General features: G+C 40.8%; 4 protein-coding genes and 2 long non-coding RNA genes across 7 annotated transcripts in view; 4 read left to right on the top strand and 2 right to left on the bottom strand.

Moving 5' to 3' along the window:
- LOC122049220 overlaps nucleotides 1–1,138 on the bottom strand; it is a 2,152-nt gene extending 1,014 nt beyond the window's left edge. The window contains exon 1 of the long non-coding RNA XR_006130887.1: nucleotides 1,049–1,138. This is a non-coding gene — a long non-coding RNA (uncharacterized LOC122049220). The remainder of the gene's footprint in view (nucleotides 1–1,048) is intronic.
- A 317-nt stretch (nucleotides 1,139–1,455) lies between these two features.
- On the top strand, nucleotides 1,456–4,132 carry LOC122045981. Its single transcript, XM_042606442.1, has 4 exons — nucleotides 1,456–3,293; nucleotides 3,374–3,595; nucleotides 3,670–3,789; nucleotides 3,874–4,132. The coding sequence occupies exons 1-4, from the start codon at nucleotides 2,121–2,123 to the stop codon at nucleotides 3,922–3,924; spliced, it is 1,566 nt and encodes a 521-aa protein (XP_042462376.1). The 5' UTR covers nucleotides 1,456–2,120; the 3' UTR covers nucleotides 3,925–4,132.
- Nucleotides 4,133–6,463: 2,331 nt separating this feature from the next.
- LOC122045978 (calcium uniporter protein 3, mitochondrial-like) lies at nucleotides 6,464–8,667 on the top strand. Its single transcript, XM_042606440.1, has 2 exons — nucleotides 6,464–7,102; nucleotides 8,057–8,667. Exons 1-2 carry the CDS (start codon nucleotides 6,482–6,484, stop codon nucleotides 8,552–8,554), a joined length of 1,119 nt encoding a protein of 372 aa, XP_042462374.1. The 5' UTR covers nucleotides 6,464–6,481; the 3' UTR covers nucleotides 8,555–8,667.
- Nucleotides 8,668–9,667: 1,000 nt separating this feature from the next.
- Nucleotides 9,668–13,983, bottom strand: LOC122045977 (probable beta-D-xylosidase 6). Its single transcript, XM_042606439.1, has 6 exons — nucleotides 12,919–13,983; nucleotides 12,174–12,340; nucleotides 11,950–12,047; nucleotides 11,498–11,848; nucleotides 11,004–11,420; nucleotides 9,668–10,477 (listed from the first exon to the last, which is right to left on the bottom strand). Exons 1-6 carry the CDS (start codon nucleotides 13,633–13,635, stop codon nucleotides 9,825–9,827), a joined length of 2,403 nt encoding a protein of 800 aa, XP_042462373.1. The 5' UTR covers nucleotides 13,636–13,983; the 3' UTR covers nucleotides 9,668–9,824.
- Nucleotides 13,984–14,089: 106 nt separating this feature from the next.
- On the top strand, nucleotides 14,090–15,389 carry LOC122045980 (probable galacturonosyltransferase-like 3). Its single transcript, XM_042606441.1, has one exon. It carries the CDS (start codon nucleotides 14,090–14,092, stop codon nucleotides 15,098–15,100), a length of 1,011 nt encoding a protein of 336 aa, XP_042462375.1. The 3' UTR covers nucleotides 15,101–15,389.
- Nucleotides 15,390–15,587: 198 nt separating this feature from the next.
- LOC122045976 lies at nucleotides 15,588–17,899 on the top strand. Of its 2 annotated transcripts, XR_006130158.1 has the most exons (3): nucleotides 16,506–17,286; nucleotides 17,352–17,445; nucleotides 17,688–17,899. It is a non-coding gene; the product is annotated as an uncharacterized LOC122045976 (long non-coding RNA). The 2 variants fall into 2 exon arrangements; XR_006130157.1 differs by having other exon boundaries at nucleotides 15,588–17,286; nucleotides 17,352–17,899.
- The last annotated feature ends 1,408 nt before the right edge of the window (nucleotides 17,900–19,307 follow it).

Genomic DNA, 19,307 nt, shown 5'->3' with positions numbered 1-19,307 from the left:
ATCAGAATTATGAATAAAATAGCATCGTCTACTACATGGAAGTTTGCATTCACAGAATTGTAAGATGAAAAAATAAAGACGCATGTAAAGCAGCAACTAAATGACTAAGTAATTTCTTCTAAAAAAAATAGGAAAAAGAATTATTATCAGTAGAGCAACTTCATTGTCATCTAAGAAGAGCATCCATTCTCCTTCTATCACTTCTTATACATAACCTGTAAATTCTGCTCTTCCCTTACTTATTTTGGCCCATTGCAGCTTCTTACTTAGTAGTTGGAACTTATAGCTTGACTACTAATCCTAAAGTGAACAGATGAACACTACAGTTTGGTCCCTTTAATCAGACAGATAAGCAGATCAAAATCCTCAAAATTGCAAATCATGGAGATCACTCAAAACCATGCTCACAATGCATGTATACATGAATTGGCCTAGAACCACAAAAAACAGAAGCTAGAAGTAGAATGGTAAGCAGATAACCCTAATGCTGAACATCACCAAACAAACAGTCCAAATGCTGAGGCCGTTAACTGACAGATACAAGCCGACCCATTTAGTGTGAAAGAGCATTAGACTTGCAGCAATACTACTTCAAGAATCGTAGCTCATCAATCACGAAAAAAATCCATTCTTTTAATGCCAACACAAAGAAGTCAAGAATGCATCATGGCATCTAATCTAACACGCCCACAAGTAATAATTCGAAAACTAGACTGAAAACAAAATATATGTAACTTATCAAGGAAGTTCATCTGACACACTCCGCGCAGGGGACCGATGAACAATCAAAAATATCTTTATTTTTTTTCTCATAAGGTCTCAAAAGGCCTCGCACATCAGATTTTGTAACGTTATCGATTGGAGCAAGAACAAAAAATTCACCTTTTCAAAGCCCCTTTTTTTAGGTCAATGACTAAATCAAATGCAACAGTACATATTGAAAGGTGAAATTTTCTTCAAATCACATAGATTCCAGCACGAAATTTCTCCGTATGAAATCTGCGAGGAATCCGAAGGAGTACATGAGAGCATAAACAGATCAACTCACCAGAAACCGGCGAGATGATCGTGACTCGCGAGCAGGAGAATCGCGAGGAGCAGAAGCAGAAAGCAAGCGAATACACGGCAAGAGGGGAGCAACGAAAGTGCGCCAATGACAAAATTAGGGTTAAATAACGAGAAAATTTCAATTTGGCACAGGAATTTAACTTCTTTCTTACTTTCTCCCTTATAATTGGAATGTGAGCTTGTTTTACTATTTTTTTAATATAAGATGTTCTTTCAGTAAAAATGAAAATAAAAGGGAGTTCATTTTATATTTGCCCAACCTAAAAGTGTGCACAGTGGGATGGGATTGCTTCTTTTCCGTATAAGTAAACAGGTTCGGTAAGAATTTGGGTACATTTCGTGGGCCTTCCTTTTTTTGAAGTATATTTCGTTGATTAATTACTTCAACGGGCAAACCGTGAGCTATCCGATCTCCCTGTCTCGATAGCTATCGGTGCTCCACCGTCACCATACCGGCTGAAGAGGATCGTTGCGCCATCTCCTCCAAGCATCTACCTTTTCTTCCATCCACCTCCAGATCAATTTGTTTTCTCGTTTTGATCTCTATTCTCTTCTCCCCAAAGGGGGAAACTTTGTTTTTGTTTTTACCAATTTTTGGTTGGATTCCTGCGTGATGGCCGTTGATATGGCGGATTACAGGGAGATCCTCTGCTCCTTCCGCACTTTTGAAGATTTTCCGACGACAAAACGGCGAGGAATACGAGATCAAAGGGTATGTGACAGTTTCCCTCACGCTTTTATACGAAATTAAGGTCCTCTTAGGGTTTGCTTTCAGGATTTGAAAAAAAAAATCGTCCTTGAAAACTTTTAAGCCACTGTGCTCACCCTTCATATCGGGAGTAAGTTTGATTCAGTTGTCGGAGATTATAAGACCTAGGGTTTCATCAAGCGAATTCTAGAGCTTCTGCTTGCTGAATGGGAGGAAATGTTCAAATACCTACGCTTTGTTGCTGTATTGTAATATGCTCAACTGGATCTGCAGCAAAAGCGTTTGTGTAGAAATATTTTTTGGAGAAACAAGGGCGTACTGATCTGATTTGAAGATTGTAGTAATGGTGGGAAGAGAACTGGTCCTCAGGAAGGAAGCACCAGTGAATCTTCGTGAGATAGCTGCAAGGACTACTCTTAGGGAGGTGCGGCAGAAGGGACACGAGTATGTGGAGCTGAGACATGTTGGAAAGCGCATAATTTTCTTCTGCACCCTCTGCCTAACCCCGTGTTACAGTGACACGGTCTTGTTTGATCATCTTCAGGGAAATTTCCACTCCCAGAGGTTTGCGGCAGCCAAAGCTACCCTTTTTGGTGCCACTCCCTGGCCGTTCAATGATGGTGTTCTATTCTTTGATAGTTCTCGTGAGTCTAACTCGCTGTTATCACATACAGCTTGTCAAAATGATAGAGCTTTGGTTGTTAGCAACAGTTCTAGGACTAATGATGAAGTAACTTCGATGCTCAAACTGAATTCTCTTGACAAGCCCCATATTACTGGGTGCAACAAATCAAATGGCTCAACGGATGCTAACCTCAGGTTGGCTGCAAGTGGACGCAAGACTTCTGTGAGATCTAACTCTAAGTTCCTAGATATGATTTCAAGATGCAATTGGTTGGGGACTAGGTTGATCATTCCCAGAGTCTTACATAAGGATCAGTCATCAGATTTGGGAGTGCGACATTTAGGGGTCGGGCAAATTGCATGTAGAATACAGAAAAGCAAGGAAATTCATGGTAAGATAACTAAAATATGGTGTGCTTGGTTTGGTGAAGCAGATTCTGACTTTGGCGATGAGTTTAAGGTGTTAGCAAATTGTGACTTTGCTATCATAAATTTTCCTTATGTTTATGGCTTAGGCAGAAAAAGTGCCCCAGACGATGAAGACCCCACTGGTTCTTTCTTTGAAGTGGATGATTCTGGACATCGTAGGAAGAGGAAAAAGAAATCATTCTCAGATCAGGAAGAGTACTCAGATAATGTAAATATGTCCTGTGAGTCACCATCTGAGGATAGCGTGACTCTACGTGAAATTGTGGCAGAAGATTCACAACATCTTGAAAGGAGACTTATATCTAGCAAAGTTGTCAGGCGAGAGTTTAGGAAACGGAAGCGTTTGGCTGCAGAAAGAACCTGCGATATTTGTGGGCAACCGATTCTCCCCGGAAAGGATGTGGCTACCCTACTAAATGTTCGTACTGGCAATTTAGCCTGCAGCAGTAGGAACACTAATGGAGTGAGTAATATTTTTACACTGTTTTCTAGTATTCTTCTTAACTAGAGAGGTCTGTTTATTGATCCCCATATACCATGCAGGCATTTCATCCATTTCATGCATCTTGCCTCATACACTGGATCCTCTTATGCGAGTCAGAAATATTGGCTGATCAGAAGACCAAAATGAGAGTCACACGAGGCCGCAAGAGCAAATCAACTCTCAAGAACCAAATTACTTCCATCTTTTGCCCAGAGTGCCAGGGTACTGGTGTGTGTATCCAAGGAGATGAGTTGGAGAAACCAACAACTCCATTGTCTGAGGTTCATAAACATCCATTTCAGCTGTACTAGTTGTAAGAGATATGCTTGTATAATCTGAATTGAATTCTTTACAGATGTTCCTTTACAAGCTGAAGGCACTTGCAGCAAACAAGGCTTGGATGAAACATCCTGAAACCCTTCAAAACTGCTCCACTGGACTCCATTTCCCATCTGTTTGCGTGGAGAATTTGGAGGTTAGTAGTTGACCTATTGTTCACTGCTCATTCAAATCGTGCACATATCGTCATATTCTGATGAACCAACTTGTTTTTTTGTAGGAAAATCTTAAGCCTCTAAAGTTGCTGCACTTCTTTAGAGCCGATGACTAGAATCTGTTCAAAATACAACGTCAGTTATTGTACAAAAGTATGTTCTGTTCTCAATTCTCTTCTCTAACCACTGGATCTAGCCTTTGTAAGCAGTTAGTTGACTTTGATGCTCTGAATTTGACACCTCTTTAGGATGTATATATACTGTGTGTTCACAAAAATCTTGGTCTTTTGTTTATATTTTAATCATTTATTGGTTAGTTTTCAACACCTTATTCAGAGATGATTACTTGAAACAATATTATCCACCTCTCAAATTTTCAATTTTTATGGTTGCTTTACTTTGTTTATTATTTGTCAATAAGTAACAAAACTAATTTTAGATTGTTTGTGGGCTATTTTCTCAAAATATTATGCCGAGTTTTTTTTTCTCACTGTAGTAATTATTGGAAAAGGATGAATTAAAGATGGGAAAAAAAAATCAAGAGTTTGTTTTTTTGGAAGAAGATTTGTTTTTAAGAAAATAAGATCAAGTTGATTTTTTTTTTAACTTGAGGAATGGAGGATATATTTCCAAAAATTTGAGAAATTGATTTTTTTTTAAATTGAGATATAGTGAGAAATTAAGAAATTAATGTTCTCAAACTGAGAAATTAAATAGGGAAGGAAAGTTGAGAGAAATTGAGTAATCAAGTACAAATATGAAACTTCTTCCGACTTTTCTTACATCGATTTCTTAACGAGAACGCCATTGATTAGTGAGTACGACCTTCCAAAATTCTGAAACGAATTCTTTTGGGTAAAAATTAAAAAAAGCTTCTTATTTTATTTTATTTTATTTTCAATCAAGGGGTTGTTTAATAAAAGAACACTCTCACTCTGTTCCACCGGTAATTGATATAAAATTATACAATTGCCCACAGTAAATTGTTGAATTGTTCTCATAATATTATTCTAAAAAAAATGATATGCTCAACTAAAAAATTTTAAAAAAATAATTAAAAATAAATATATAAAATGATGGGATCTATAATAAAATAAAATGATGAACCATAAATTTATATGTTTATCCTTAACATATTTTTAAAATTTTTTCTTGTGCATATCATTATTCTATTTTTTTTATTCCTTCAATTGATTAGTATATAAAATATTACCATCAGGTCTTAGGGTTAATTCCTTATTAGTAAATAGGTTTATGCTTTTGGCCATTGCTCAAACTAATAGTTACTCATGATTTATTTCCCTTCACAAAATCTAAGGACAGACTCTGAGGGACATCTCGAATAAACATTATTACCTTTTGCCAACACTATAATATTATTTTCTATTATCTAGTTCTATACACTAATTGTATAAATCTATGTTTTAAAATAATAACTACTATAACATGAATATTATTGCACAAGATAAATTTATATTATAGTAGTCATAAAATTACAGCTATTATAATATTGTAGCAGAGTCTCTAAAGGTGTAGTCGAATTGATATTTAAGTGACAAAGATATTCCGTTGACCAACGTATTGTAATAGTCATGAAATCTCAACTACTATAATATAATATTGTAGCAGCACTTCTAAAATTGTATCCGAATTAGTATTCGGGTGGCAAAGATATTTCATTGGCTAAGAGTTTGATTCACGTTGAGTTCATTCGCATAAGAATTAAATTCTCTCTTACATAAGAGATGGTTTGATATTATAATTTATCTTTATATTGTTATGAGATCTAGGAAATCGTTTGATGCTATAATTTATCTTTATATTGTTATGGGACCGATAATAAGGAAAGTGATGAGGAAATGAAATCATTTTTTTTACTTTATATAATATTATATCAGCTATGAATTCATAATAATATAAATATTATTGAATATACATATTATTGAATATGTTAAACATTAAAGATATCGAAGACAATTCTATGATTTTATAGAGGGAGCGAGTGGAGTAAGCGTCATTAAAAAAAATAGAAAGGGACGTCTATTTGATATTTAGAAAAAATTGTAGAGATACTTTTAATTGTTGCCCATTTCTTTTCATATTTTTTTTATTTCTTTTTATATTTTATATTGTCCCTCTCTCATTTTTATTTGTTTGGTCGCCCAGCTAAAATACATTAGAAAAGCACGTTGAATTCTTGCTATGTTATGCAGTAGCTGCCTTCCCTATAAAAACCGCGCCGACTAACGTGGGCTCACGTGTTGTTCGTTGCGTGTTTCGTTTTAATTACTTGTATCATTTTCCGGCGGATGAACTGGACCGTCCATGATTACGGTAACGGCCCATGCCTCCTCCTTCCAATAAATTCGGGCCGACCACGTGGACCCGCTGACCTACCAGTCATCCACGTTTCATTATTTACATAGAGAAACAAAAATGAAATTATAGTTTAAAAATTTGTTTAAGTAATTAAAAATAATTTTTAAATATTATAAAAAACGGCACGCGAGATCCACGTCATCTTGCCTTGGGACATGATATACATCCTTATCACTTCCGCTAAGAATTTGTTTTTTTTAGTTTTTAATTTAACCTTAATTAATTTGTGGAGAGTTACTCTTTCCGTTATTTGCTTTCAAAACGGGCGAGCGTTTTTCGGGTCTCGCTCGCCGTATGTCGGTCATCTCCATCGCCACTATAAATAGCGAGATCCCTCGTTCTTTGCTTGCACCTGGCAGTTCCGTTTCTTGTTTGGATCCAAACCCAAGTGGTCTTCCAATGGCAGCCTTCCGGGAGGTTTTCTCTCGGCGGTTCGCCTCCCTCCTCCGCGCTTGCGCCGGTGGTGGCGGTGCTGGCAGCCTTTCCATACTCGGCCGATACCCCTTCCTCCAGAAGCGGCCCCTTTTCCAGCCAGCGCTGCCGCCCTACGTTCCCCCGATGATCCTCCAGGACGATCGGATCGCGGAGCGGATCCGAGGTCTTAGCCCGTACAGGTCCCCCCTCGACGTGATCCTGCCGCCGGCGCCGACGCCGACGCCGGAACTGAAAGAGGAGAAAATGGAGAAAAAGAGTGTGTCTTTGGAGGAGGCGAAGAAGGTAATAAGGGCGTCGCAGGTGGCGTCCGTACGTTCGCGGCTGCTGACGGCGGGTGAGAGCTGCATCTCTTATTCCGACTTTGTACGGATCTGCTCCGAAGCGACGAATAGCGAGCAGGGGCTGAAGATTGCCCGATCGCTCGATGAGTCCGGCCTTGTGTTAGTTTTTGGCAACGTCGTATTCCTGAAGCCCGAAGAGGTAAACTTTTTTTTTAAATACCGTTTTTTTGGGAGAGGAAGATCAATCTTTTTTTTTTTTTTCTTTTGTGTTATGCAAATCTAGGGTTGGTAATTTTCTGAGTTCGATGGTTGTTTTCATGCGATTGCTGGAGGACTGATTTCGTTTTCTCCGGATTTTTTTCCTTTCCAGCAGGAACTAACAGGAAGGGATTAGAAATCAAAGAATGGTGGTGTTAAAGCTTCTGGAGACAATTTGATTAAACCTTTTGGGGGCAACTATCTGGAGTTAAATCTGCATACGAAAAGCAATAAAATTAAGATATGCCTAGGAGAAACTAAGAAAAATCAACAATCGTAGGAACTTTTTCTATCTGCCTCATTGTTTTATGGAATTTACCTATTCACAGTGACAGCTCCCTGACAAAAAATCATCCAACCCAATGATCAACTCTTACTTTACTTAAGATTTTTTATTCACACCTTTCTACTTTTCTTTTTGTCTTTAAGAAATATTAGTCTAAATTTTGGCATTCTAAAATAAGATTAACCTAGTTGGAGGACATAGAAATTTTAGGAATAAGCTTCTTCCTTTCATGTTTTTTGATAAATATTGAAAGGCTGGCACATACATGTGGAGGTTGGACGGAATTTTTTTTCTTGAACTATCATTATGATTGTGAGTTTTACACAACTGTGTTGACAAGATGAGATGGGCTAATTTTTCATTAGGCATAGATGATTGAACTCTTGATTTGTTTATAAATTTGGTGATTTATAGTGAGCTGTTCGAATTCTATTAAGTAATGCACCTTTATGGCTAGTTTGCCATCTTAACCTTTGCTGGAATTAGGTTTCCTACTTTTATATCTTTTCATTTATGCACCACTGGCTGGTAGATTCTTGCTAACATCATGGATACTAGTTGGTAGAGATCAAAGAATGAGTCTTGTCTTTTTCTGCTCTGCTCATGCAGGTCACCCAAACAGTTGAGAACATGATCCCATCATCTTTAAGCTATCAGAATGATAGAATGAGAGAGGAATTGAAGAAGATGGAAGAGAAGAAACTTGAGATTGAAAAAAAAGCAGCAGCTCTAGTAAGGAAGGAGTTGTGGCTTGGGTTGGGTTTCATGTTGGCACAAACTGCTGGACTGATGCGGTTGACATTCTGGGAGCTTTCATGGGATGTGATGGAGCCAATCTGCTTCTATCTCACCTCCTTCTACTTTTTGGCCGGCTATTCCTTCTTCCTCAGGACCTCTAAGGAACCCTGCTTTGAGAGCTTCTTTGCAAGCCGCCTTGCCACCAAGCAAAGATCCCTTATGGAAGAGCATAAGTTCAACCTCACTCGCTTCAACGAGCTTTGCCAAATTTTCGGTCAACCCCTTCCTCCAACTGCTAACCAAAATTTTACCTCTGCTTCCTATTGCCATTGCACGGGAAGAAGATCATTAGTAGGTTCCTCTCAGTGATGTAGTTATATTTGAATTCTGTTGAGCAATTAATTCTAGCTAAGCAAAGAAATGTGTTCTACAATTTTCAGCAAAGGAAAAAAACAATCATAAACAATTTTTTACCATGACAATTGTGATATAGAAAGAGCTGATACATAACAGAACAAGTCATACTGATTTTCCAAAGTTTGTAGTATGCTAACCAGGCATGGAGTTGGTTTTGTTGCAAGTGTTTCTGAGACAAAACTCTTGCACATATTTGTGCTAAGTGATCCTTTTGAGTCACAATTCATTGCTTTCTGATGGAATATGGTGCTGTTTATTTTCTCATTAAAATTGCTTCCATGATGAATCATTTCTTATTGACTGTTGGCATCAACAATTAATCTTTTAAATTATCAACAACAATTGTTGATCAACAGTCCTTCTCAAGTCTTATGATCCATTGTTTTGGCATGCTCTAAGAGGAAGTACTCTTTTATTCCAGTGACATCAACTGTGCTTAGATGCTTGTAAGGCTCTACCAAAATACCTCTTGAATCCAATCGATTGTTTCAAAAGGTAACCTTCACCTCTAATCTTAGGTCTCCGAAACAACACAGCGCATGGAGGCTATCTTCGTTGATCCCTATAATCTGATCGTTTTAGGTGCCCTAAAATCTGTACGAGGAGTTTGAATAACTAGCACATCTAAATTAATATACCGTTTTCTGTGTAGAATGTATGACTGGGATGGCCCCGTGATGGATCAACTCTCATGCTCATATCGTTCATTGCAACGTCGGTCAAGGAGTCGGGATACCAAGTGACCAGGTATCCGCCTATCTATTTGAATTTCAGAAGTATAAAGTAGTAGTATAAGAGGAGAAAATAATGGCTTATCTAGGGGTGCTAAGGAAAATTAATCGTGCTCCAAAAGAAAAGAAGCAACTTTAAATGAGATGAACTAACTCAAGATTGAGATGCAGCCACGGCAGCTACATTCAGAGATGGAGACGAAGCAACTTGAGAGGAAGGACTATTGATGCTTCTACCATCCGAGTTAACATTTTGTAAAGGCTGATTGGACTTCTACATTTGCAATCTATTATTCAACTCAGCATTCTGCAAAGCAGTAAGTCCCTCGACGACTAAGAGACAATGTTAGGGATACATTAACTAATTAACAGTACAAAGAAACTGTCCTTGCTGGCTAATCTACATAACAGTTTGTAGATCCCAACTGATGCAGTGTCAACTACACAGCTTTGTCTGAAACATTATCGTAATCTAACAGTAGCTAATGAACTCAAAGCTCTTCATGAGATTTCTTTAACTGCTTCTCATCAACCTTATCCTCAATCTTCTTGTTTTGCACTGAAAACTCTTCTGTTTCGATCACCAATTCACGCTCCAGATCTTCCAGCATCAAAACATGAGTTCCCAGTGGTAGAATGCGTTGACCCTGTACATCTGCAAAGCTAAAATGTTTGCAAGGATCAACTAGAATATCCACTTCAGCAGCTTCGTTAGCTTTTATATGTGCGCGCTCAAATCCAATTAATTGTTTGCGTGGGGCTCCTCTGATGCTTGTTTTGGGTCGATAAAACAATAAAACAGTATGACTTCCTTCCATATGGCCATTATTAAAGACCGATATCTTCACATGAAATTTTACATCACAAGTTGAGACCACCTTAGTTGCAACAATGTGTGGTGGCTTTGACTTTATGTGATCCTTAGCAGATGATTGTGACACTGTAATCTTTTCAGGCACAGATAGAAACTTGTATGAATATTTTGAATAACTCAAACCATATCCGAAGTCGTAAACTTGCTTTCCAGTGTAGAATCGATATGTTCGCCCAGGGTAGTCTCTTGAAGGATCAGCTCTCATGTTCATATCAGTCATAGGGATGCGAGTGAAGGATTCTGGATACCACATCACAGGTAGTCTGCCACCTGATGCAGAAAGATTTCATCAGCCACCACTTGTAAAACTCTACCATTTCCATGAACTGGAATGGTTATTCAACTACAATCAGGTATTTCAAAACAATTAAGTCTTTAGGAAAAAGCTATTAATATGGTACAATATCTCATCAGGTCATTATATGCAATACAGTTCCCATCTCATTTTTCTGTTAGGCACAATAAGATTGTATAATTAGGCTGTAACTAAGCAGGCCGATCCAAGCTTGGCAGTGTTTTTGCTGTTCATTTTTCTTATAAAACTTATTCAAATTTGTTTGTTGTAGATTTTATCATGGTTGAGCTAGAATAGCTTTTACCAATTTAACATGGAATAAGCTCCTAAATGAATAGTGATTTTGGGATAGTGGATACAATAAGCTCTACCTCAATTTAGCATTGAATCAAAGTGAGGCGCAGATTAAAAACCTTCCATCTCAATTTAACACAATTATAATTTTTTTCTTCTCATAATGGATTTAGACTATGCTAATCCAATCAAATGTTTAAAACAGACCTGGATTGACATCACCAAATAGAACCTCTGCAAGTGCTTGCCCGCCGACTTCACCTGGGTATCCAAGCCAAAGAATACTAGAAACCAATGGATCTTCTTTTGCAAATGAAACATCGATAGGTCCTCCACCAGTTAGGACTAATATCAATGGTTTCTTACTGATATTGCCAATTGCCCTGATGAGTTCCATCTGTTTGCCAGGAAGCAGAAGGCTGTAGCGATCAAGATCTTCTGTTTCTTCTGTTAGGTTCAATCCAGCCACCACAACAACAATTTCAGCATCCTTTGCAATAGCAAAAGCTTCATCGAATCCATCCATTGTTTGACAGGGCACATCAATGCAACCGGCAGCAAATGTGGCTCTTGGTACATAAGACCTGATCCCTTCCAAGATGCTTGTTGGATTGCATGGTATGCCTATAAGAAGTTGTGAGAATATTAAAAATTCACCTATGATGCAAAAGAATTGCATATGATCATAGATCAACTTGTACCTGTGTAATCACCACCATATACAGTTGTATCAGTACCACCAGGACCTATTATTGCAACAGAATTCACCTCATGCTTTCTTAGTGGTAGAAAATCTTTAGCATTCTTCAGAAGGACAATTCCTTGTCTTACTGCTTCAAGAGCTAGATCCCTGTGTTCCTTGGTGCAAAGATTATCAGGTCCAAGATGTCCGTATTGTTTTTTTGCACCTTTGCCATCAAATATCCCTAGCCTAAGCTGGACAGAGAAGAGATTAAGTAGAGCCCTATCAATGTCTTCTTCTTGGGCCTTCCCTGATCTTATTGCAGACTCGGTGTGCCGAGGAAGATATGTTCCACAGTTTATGTCCATTCCTTTTCAACAGGCATATCAATAGTGCATGATATGGAAGTATTGTACAATGCTTTTAAGGGAAAGCAATCACATGTTGAGCATTTCTAGTTTCAGTTCTAACCTGCTTTAAGAACATCAGCAATTGAATCTTCAGGAGAAGAAGTATACTTTTGATCCTCGTAAATTATTCCAACAGCATCACAGTCAGATGTAACATACCTACAAAATTGCATTTAACATCTCATTAAATAAGTCACAAAGCTCTAAACATGCTAAGTTATGGCAGAGCATGCTTTTCAGTTTGGGGTTCTAAGTAATGATGCAAGAAGCAAAAACATAAGATACCCCTTGAATCCCCATTCTTTACGTGCTTTGTCTAAGAGATCAGCCCGAGCACAAGCAGGCACACCATTGACCTGATTGTAGGCACACATGAGACAACTTGCATGGCCTTCTTTTACACAACTTTCAAATGGCGGCTGGTATGTGTCTTCCATGTCCTGTTCGTTAACCTGGTAACATAGAGTATAAAAGTAAAATTGCATAGTCTTGTCAAAGAAGATAGAAAGCTGATCATCTACTAAACCATGTCAAAGCTTTGAACAATTACAATACTCAAAAAGGCTAAGGTGTTAGTTTAAATGTGTCGAAGGATTGATTAATCATGATAGTCCCAGAAGCTCAGGGATTAACTAAACACTGTTGAACATTTGATTGATTACTATAGTCTGAAAACCTTAAGGAAAAGTTCAATTTTCACAAGGTCCAAGTATTCAAATCAAGCCTACTGCTTACTTGCCAGAATACACACCTTAGGAGAATACAATACCAAAAGTTTAAGCTGCTGGAAGAGTGCAAATCATATATTTATCACAAGCCAGGATTTGGTTCATTGCACACACAAAAAAAAAGAAAAAATGTTAAAAGATTTGTGCAATTCATATAATTTTTCAGATGTTGGACAATGATCATAGCTTATCATCTCATAAAGGCAAAGTAATTCTGGCTAAGCTGTTAAGATTGTTTTTAAATTTAATTTGCACTGCAACGAATAAGCTATGTTTGATGCTCAGGCAGAAGGTGTACAAACCTGAGCATTGAATATGTAGCGAGTGTAATTGTCCCATCTGTCCAAATCATAGGCAGTGTAGTGCTTGCAGCAAGCCGAGAGCATCAACGAGCTACCATCTGCGTCACCAGTGTCATACTCCCCTTGGAGCCCCTTCACGTACTCGACGGCGAACTCGGCCGCCAGCAGTGGGTCCTCGCCGGGGGTTTCCTGGCCGCGACCCCACCGCGGATCCCGGAAGATGTTGATGTTGGGAGCCCAGTAGGTGAGGCCGGCCTGGCCGACGTTGTACATGGCCCGGGCCTCCACAGCGATGGCGCGGGCCATGGCACCCCAAAGCGTCCGGTTATAGGCCGCGGCGGAGAGGATGACCTGGGGGAACTCGGTGGCGGCGCGGACAGAGCCATCGAAGGCGACGCCTGGGCCGTTGGAGGCGATCCCGTGGAGGGACTCGGACCACCACTCGAAGGCCGGGAGGCCGAGGCGGGGGACGGCAGCGGCGGTGTTAGAGAGCTGCTGGATCTTCTCCGGGAGGGTGAGGAGGGAAACTAGGGCGCGGGCGCGGTTGGCGATAGGGAGGGAGGTATCACAGAAGGCGAAGGAGTTGTAGACCGGGGCCTCGCACGGCAACTTCGGGTAGAGGTCGGCGTCACCGGCGAAGCAGAAAGGGGCGGAGGAGACGAGGAGGAAGAGAAGGAGAGATCGCCGCCGCATCATGCTCACGATGTATTCGACCATTGGATGGGAGTGGAAGGGAATATGATGAGTAGGTGGAGCAGGTGCTGCTCCCAGTGGCGAACGCCATGGTTGTGTCAGCGCCGAAGCAAGTTAACAAGTGATGGTATTTGGCCCGGTTAAAATATTTCTCAGGAAATAATTTTACATAAAAAAAAACTAACAGGAAATTGTATTTTAATAATTTAAAAAAGGGGAAAACAAAAAAAAAACACAAAAAACTATGGGACGGAAAATAATAAAAAAAGAATACAAAAAACTAATATTGAAACATAAAAAAATAAAGAAAATTATTTTTAGTGAAGATTTAGTATTTTACTAAACCTAATAAATAAAAACAAATAATCTGCGTTAGGTGACTGTGGCCACCGCGATCCGCGACGCTTCAAATCCTCGCAATTATTCTCCCGATCCACCCTACCTTTCTGGCTCCCCTCCGCCTCCGCCTTCGCCGCGAATGTCTCACTTCGCATTCCTCGCGGCGGCGCTCTTCCTGCTGGCCGCCTCCAGGTGGACATTGCCGACCTCCGCTGAACTCCCCCGATTCCGCGAGGCCCCGGCTTTCCGCAACGGACCCGGCTGCGTCTCCGCTCCGACCATCCACATCGCCATGACCCTCGACGCCGCCTACCTCCGCGGCTCCGTAGCCGGTGTCCTCTCTGTTCTACGCCACTCCTCCTGTCCCGAATCCATCGCCTTCCACTTCCTGGCTACCCGACCACGCCGCTTCCGTCCCGTCGTGGCGGCCGCCTTCCCTTCCCTCACCTTCGAAGTCCACCGCTTCGACCCCGACCTCGTTCACGGCCGCATCTCCTCCTCCGTCCGCCGCGCCCTCGACCAGCCCCTCAACTACGCGCGCATCTACCTCGCCGATATCCTCCCCCGCTCCGTGCGCCGCGTCATCTACTTCGACTCCGACCTCGTCGTCGTCGACGACGTCGCCCGCCTTTGGGCCACCGACCTCGCCCCTTACCAGGTCCTCGCCGCCCCCGAATACTGCCACGCCAACTTCACCACTTACTTCACCGACCGCTTCTGGTCCGATCCGGCACTCCCCCACGTCCTCACTGGCCGCCGGCGCCCCCCCTGCTACTTCAACACCGGGGTCATGGTCGTCGATCTCGACCGCTGGCGTGCCGGCGAGTACACCCGTAAACTTGAGTTCTGGATGGAAGTCCAGAAGCGCAAGGCCCGGATCTACGAGCTCGGCTCGCTTCCGCCGTTCCTCCTCGTCTTCGCCGGCGAGGTCAAGGGAGTGGACCACCGGTGGAATCAGCACGGCCTCGGCGGCGACAACAAGGAGGGCCTATGCCGAGATCTACATTCGGGGCCGGTGAGCCTCCTCCACTGGAGCGGAAAGGGCAAGCCGTGGCTCCGCCTCGACGCCGCCCGCCCGTGCCCGCTCGACGATCTCTGGGCGCCGTACGACCTCCTTCTCCGCGATGACGACCCCTTCTCCGACGTCTGATCCGCCCCTCCTCCACGTCCACCGTCGACGACGGCCATCCGATCTGATCGATTCGCGCCGCGGGACCTTGCTCGAGTGAAGGGGCCCGTGGCAGCTGGAGGCGGGGGGACCCTTCAGATGCATAGAAGGGCTACCATAACTTCAGCTCTAGAGTTCCTTTCAATCTGTCTTCATGACAACAAGGCAGGAGACGAACTGTTCTTGTCTTCTTCTCTTATCGTCATAGATTGATTCTTTGCCGTTCATAATAGTTTTCAGATATCGTAAGGTCCATTTTTATTCGGCTTTATCGACTCGCTGGATGATTCAACGAACTGACTCGATCAAATGTAAAAGGTATCAACTGGGTCAGGTCATGCCGGATCCGGCAAACAGTTGGGCCTAGCACAATTCAAGGGCTGAACTCTACTGGATCTTAAGCCCACTTCGAGCCCAACAAAATCCCATTTAAATCCGAACGTCGCCATGGAGCACTCTTTTCCTCTTTCCGTCGCTCCTCTATCGTCATCTCATTCGCCTGTTCGATCGCCACGGAGCTCTCTTCAACGGGATCGGCGTCAAACTGCAGACCTTGCTAAGGTCTTGCCTGCAGCCGACCACCTGACGATCGGCCCATGTTGGAAGATAAGTTTAGGTTGTAGAGGAATAGATCAGATCTTGAAGGAGGAATATTACCATTTAGTTGTTTTTATACTTTTCAAATGTTTGATTGACCTGATGCTATAAGGAGCTGTAGGCTTCTTACTGGAATGATTCGTAAGAATGCTCGTCGAATTAACTATTTGACTTGGTTGCATGTGGCAACTGCGTGCATCTGGTTTAAATATAGTCACCTTGTGGGCTCATTTTGAGCAGTACAATCATTGCATTTGAATGAATTGCCCCATCATTCATTGCTCATTGAAATATGGGACTCTCCATTAACGGAAATGAAAGTTACTCCACCTCCTGTTTACTGTTCTTTGATACTCTTCAAAGTTCAAATTCCTTATGGTTCTGCCTGCAAAATTTCATAGCAAACTTTTTCTATACTATGTGGATCTCAACCCTAAGTGAAAGCTGACTTGGAAATGGATGACACAGGTGTTTATTTTTATCATCATACCATTTAAATTAGTTCTACACTAATCTTGATCTTGGAACTAAATTATCTATCCATCAATTCCTGAAAAGAGAACGCCTTCTGGTATCATGGAGTTCTCTCTATTTTCCTATCTAGTTAATGGATGATAGAATGGTCAAGATATTAGTCATTGTAAGGTGTAGATAAACTGAATCAGTACATTTCTTTAAGCCAACTTATTTAGGATAATATAGATGCTATGTAATGGTGACCTTCAATAAAAGAGAATAGTTTACAGAAACTTAACACGGATTTGTTCTTTTCCTATACTTATAGAGCCTAGGCTTTTCCATGGTTACGCAATGTTTCCTGGCACTTTAAAAAACCACTCAGCTTGAAATAAATTAGATTTGGCACCATGGCCGTCATCAGAAATTGTCATATTCAATTATCATGCTTTGGTTAAGCAAAAAAATACGACAAAACCTTCGTTTGTTTTAATCTGCTCTTGATTTATTCTATTTGGGAAGAGAAAACTTGAAGAGAAGAAAAGCTTAACCATCTTCTTTATGCCGACATTAGAATACATAGATCTACCTATACATTTCAGAGGTATTTGGCTTGAGATCTTATGGAATTCCTGTCTACATATCCATTTTTTATGGGGCAGTACTACTCTGTATGATTGTACACATCTCTTACAATAACCATATGAGATATTATTGGGCTGAAACTTTGACTTCAAGGACTGCAACAAAATTGTATCTTTCTGGGACAATCTGATCAGTTGTGCAGTGGATTTGGACCCTGAGGCACGAATCTCTTGGAAACTCCATAAATTGGACTGAAGTCGTCCTGCTCATCTTGCTTGCTAGGAGGAGATCTGTTGGAGAAATAACCCATGGGAGGTGCTGAATACTTGCTCTTCCATCTCTCTACTTCTCTGTTGATGGTCCTCGCATGACCCAGAGCATTGAGTTGTCCAGTAGCCAGCAATAGCAGGAGAAAAGAGACCAGGCACGACCAAGAATGGTCTTGCAGCCTCATGGCGAGGGAAGGCTGAAGAGGAAGGAGGAGGTAGGGAGGGAACTAGAGCAAGCCACCAAGGTTGAAATAAAGTCAGGTAGGATGGGAAACTATTAATATGGGGCCTTCTCCAAGCGTGACTTAAATATTATCTTTGTGCAGCTGTCCAGCTGACTAAAAATTAAAAACCCATTTGGTGCCCTTAGAAATGCTTCATCTAAGCATGCTTCCTTGAAATCCAAACAAGCAGAAAGAGGTAAAATGATCGAAATCAATGCTTTGTCCTACACAGTCGGTGTTGACATTGTTGGTTGTAGATTCTCTTATTTACATTTGTCATTACTAGTGATGCAGTGATCATGATAAAATTCAGCAATCCAGCGTCATCAACATGACTCTGCGTCTTTGTTAAATCTTATCATTATATCAGACTCATATTCCTGCTTGAGTTCCTACGTTTGCATTCTTATGATTGCTTGATATTTGGCATCTTTGCAGAGTCTGATACAGAGCTATAGGAAATAGTCGAACTGAAGCACAACTCAGCCCAAGGAGGTCTCCGTGGTTGGGTATTTTAGCATGATCTTAATGTTGTGATTACTTCAGATGAGGGAAGGGAGAGGTAGAGGAAGTAGAGGAAAGGAAAGGAAAGAAGGTGGAGGGAGTGCAGGAAGCTATAAGATCGAATAATTGGTGATGAGAAAGAAGGGGAAAAAAAAAGGAAAGTAATGAAAAGGACAAATCCATCTCCTTCAGTTGTTTGGAGTTTTCTTAGGATTTTCCTTTGCGGCGATGCTCTTGATGTCTCGGATGAAAGCCTTGAGATTCACATTCCATAGCATTGGTTGTGAGTATCATATTAGTATCATATTGGGTCATAGAGACAAAGGACATTATGATCATATTATGATTTTTTAATAACGGGGCAACTCATTCCTTAATTTCTGCCTATATTTATAAGAAAGTAAAATTGACTTAAATCTGGTTTGCAGGATGATAAATTGTTAGAGTAAGTGAGAGAAAGGGACATTTGATTCCTCTATTTTTTTTTCTGTGGGATTATAACGTAGTCTAATTGCAGGGATTTCCAAAAGTCTCCAGAGGGATGAACCCCTCGTGATGTAGGCCTTCAGTTTTCTTATTTTAAGCTTCTTTTTGTGAGTCCAAGGCTCCAAGCCACTGCCTACTTTTTTTATGTAATGGTCTTGATAAGGAAGAGCTGCCCCCTAGTTTTTAAATAACCCTTCTTAGGTGGCACTTGATTATGATATTGTACTATGTTCTTTAAAATATGTACAAGCAATAATTGACTTTGTTGTGTTTTATTTTTTCTCTATTGGTATGCGATCTGTTTGATCTATGTCAGCATGAAGAAGAGCTTAGCACAAATATATATTTTTGAATTAAGACTGTTGATTTGTTTTTTTTGTCTGCATGACACATAGTTACGTATTCCTACTGGATTATGAATTATGTCACTTATCACTTTATAACTTCCTGTTCTCATTCATTGACAGCAACACTCATTCATTGTAGTAGAGGTGATTACCAAATAACTAATGGTGGGTTTACGTTTTTTTCCTTGTACCGCTGAAAATTGATCAGCAACACTCTCACTCATGAACTTTTGGATGATTGAAGTTTGACTTCTCAATATTTAGATTGACAGTGCCCTGCTACCTTTCTTTGCTTAAACAATTGAGTGTGATAAATAATTAAACGGGCTGTTTACCACCGCAGAGGGGCACAAGTTTTTGAGACGTGGATAATTCGTTTCTGTTTACTCGCGCGGAAAACGCCGTCGAAGGAGTTTGCCATTTTACTTCTGCCTGGATATCCACTGAGCACAAATGAAAATGACAAAAAACAAAAAGTTCGAGGTTGGAGTTTGTTGGGTGTTGATACAGTGATGAATGGAGGCTACGGTCAAAGCAGAGGAAGAGCAACGTGAAGATCAAAGTTAGAACGGTCAAAAGCTCTGGAAGTAAAATGAATGAGCCGAGAGGTTAAAGGCCTCAGTCGACCCGAGTCATGTCCGAACAGCAGGATAGGGAAAGTTTGCAATTAAGGCTCACAGCTAAGTAGCAACTCTACCGGACCAATAACTTCGAAAGGGAG

The sequence above is a fragment of the Zingiber officinale genome, chromosome 2B, assembly GCF_018446385.1.
Source record: "Zingiber officinale cultivar Zhangliang chromosome 2B, Zo_v1.1, whole genome shotgun sequence".
NCBI lineage: Eukaryota > Viridiplantae > Streptophyta > Magnoliopsida > Zingiberales > Zingiberaceae > Zingiber > Zingiber officinale.
The sequence above is the reverse complement of the archived record's forward strand: the minus strand, read 5'-3'. Positions and strand labels throughout refer to the sequence as shown.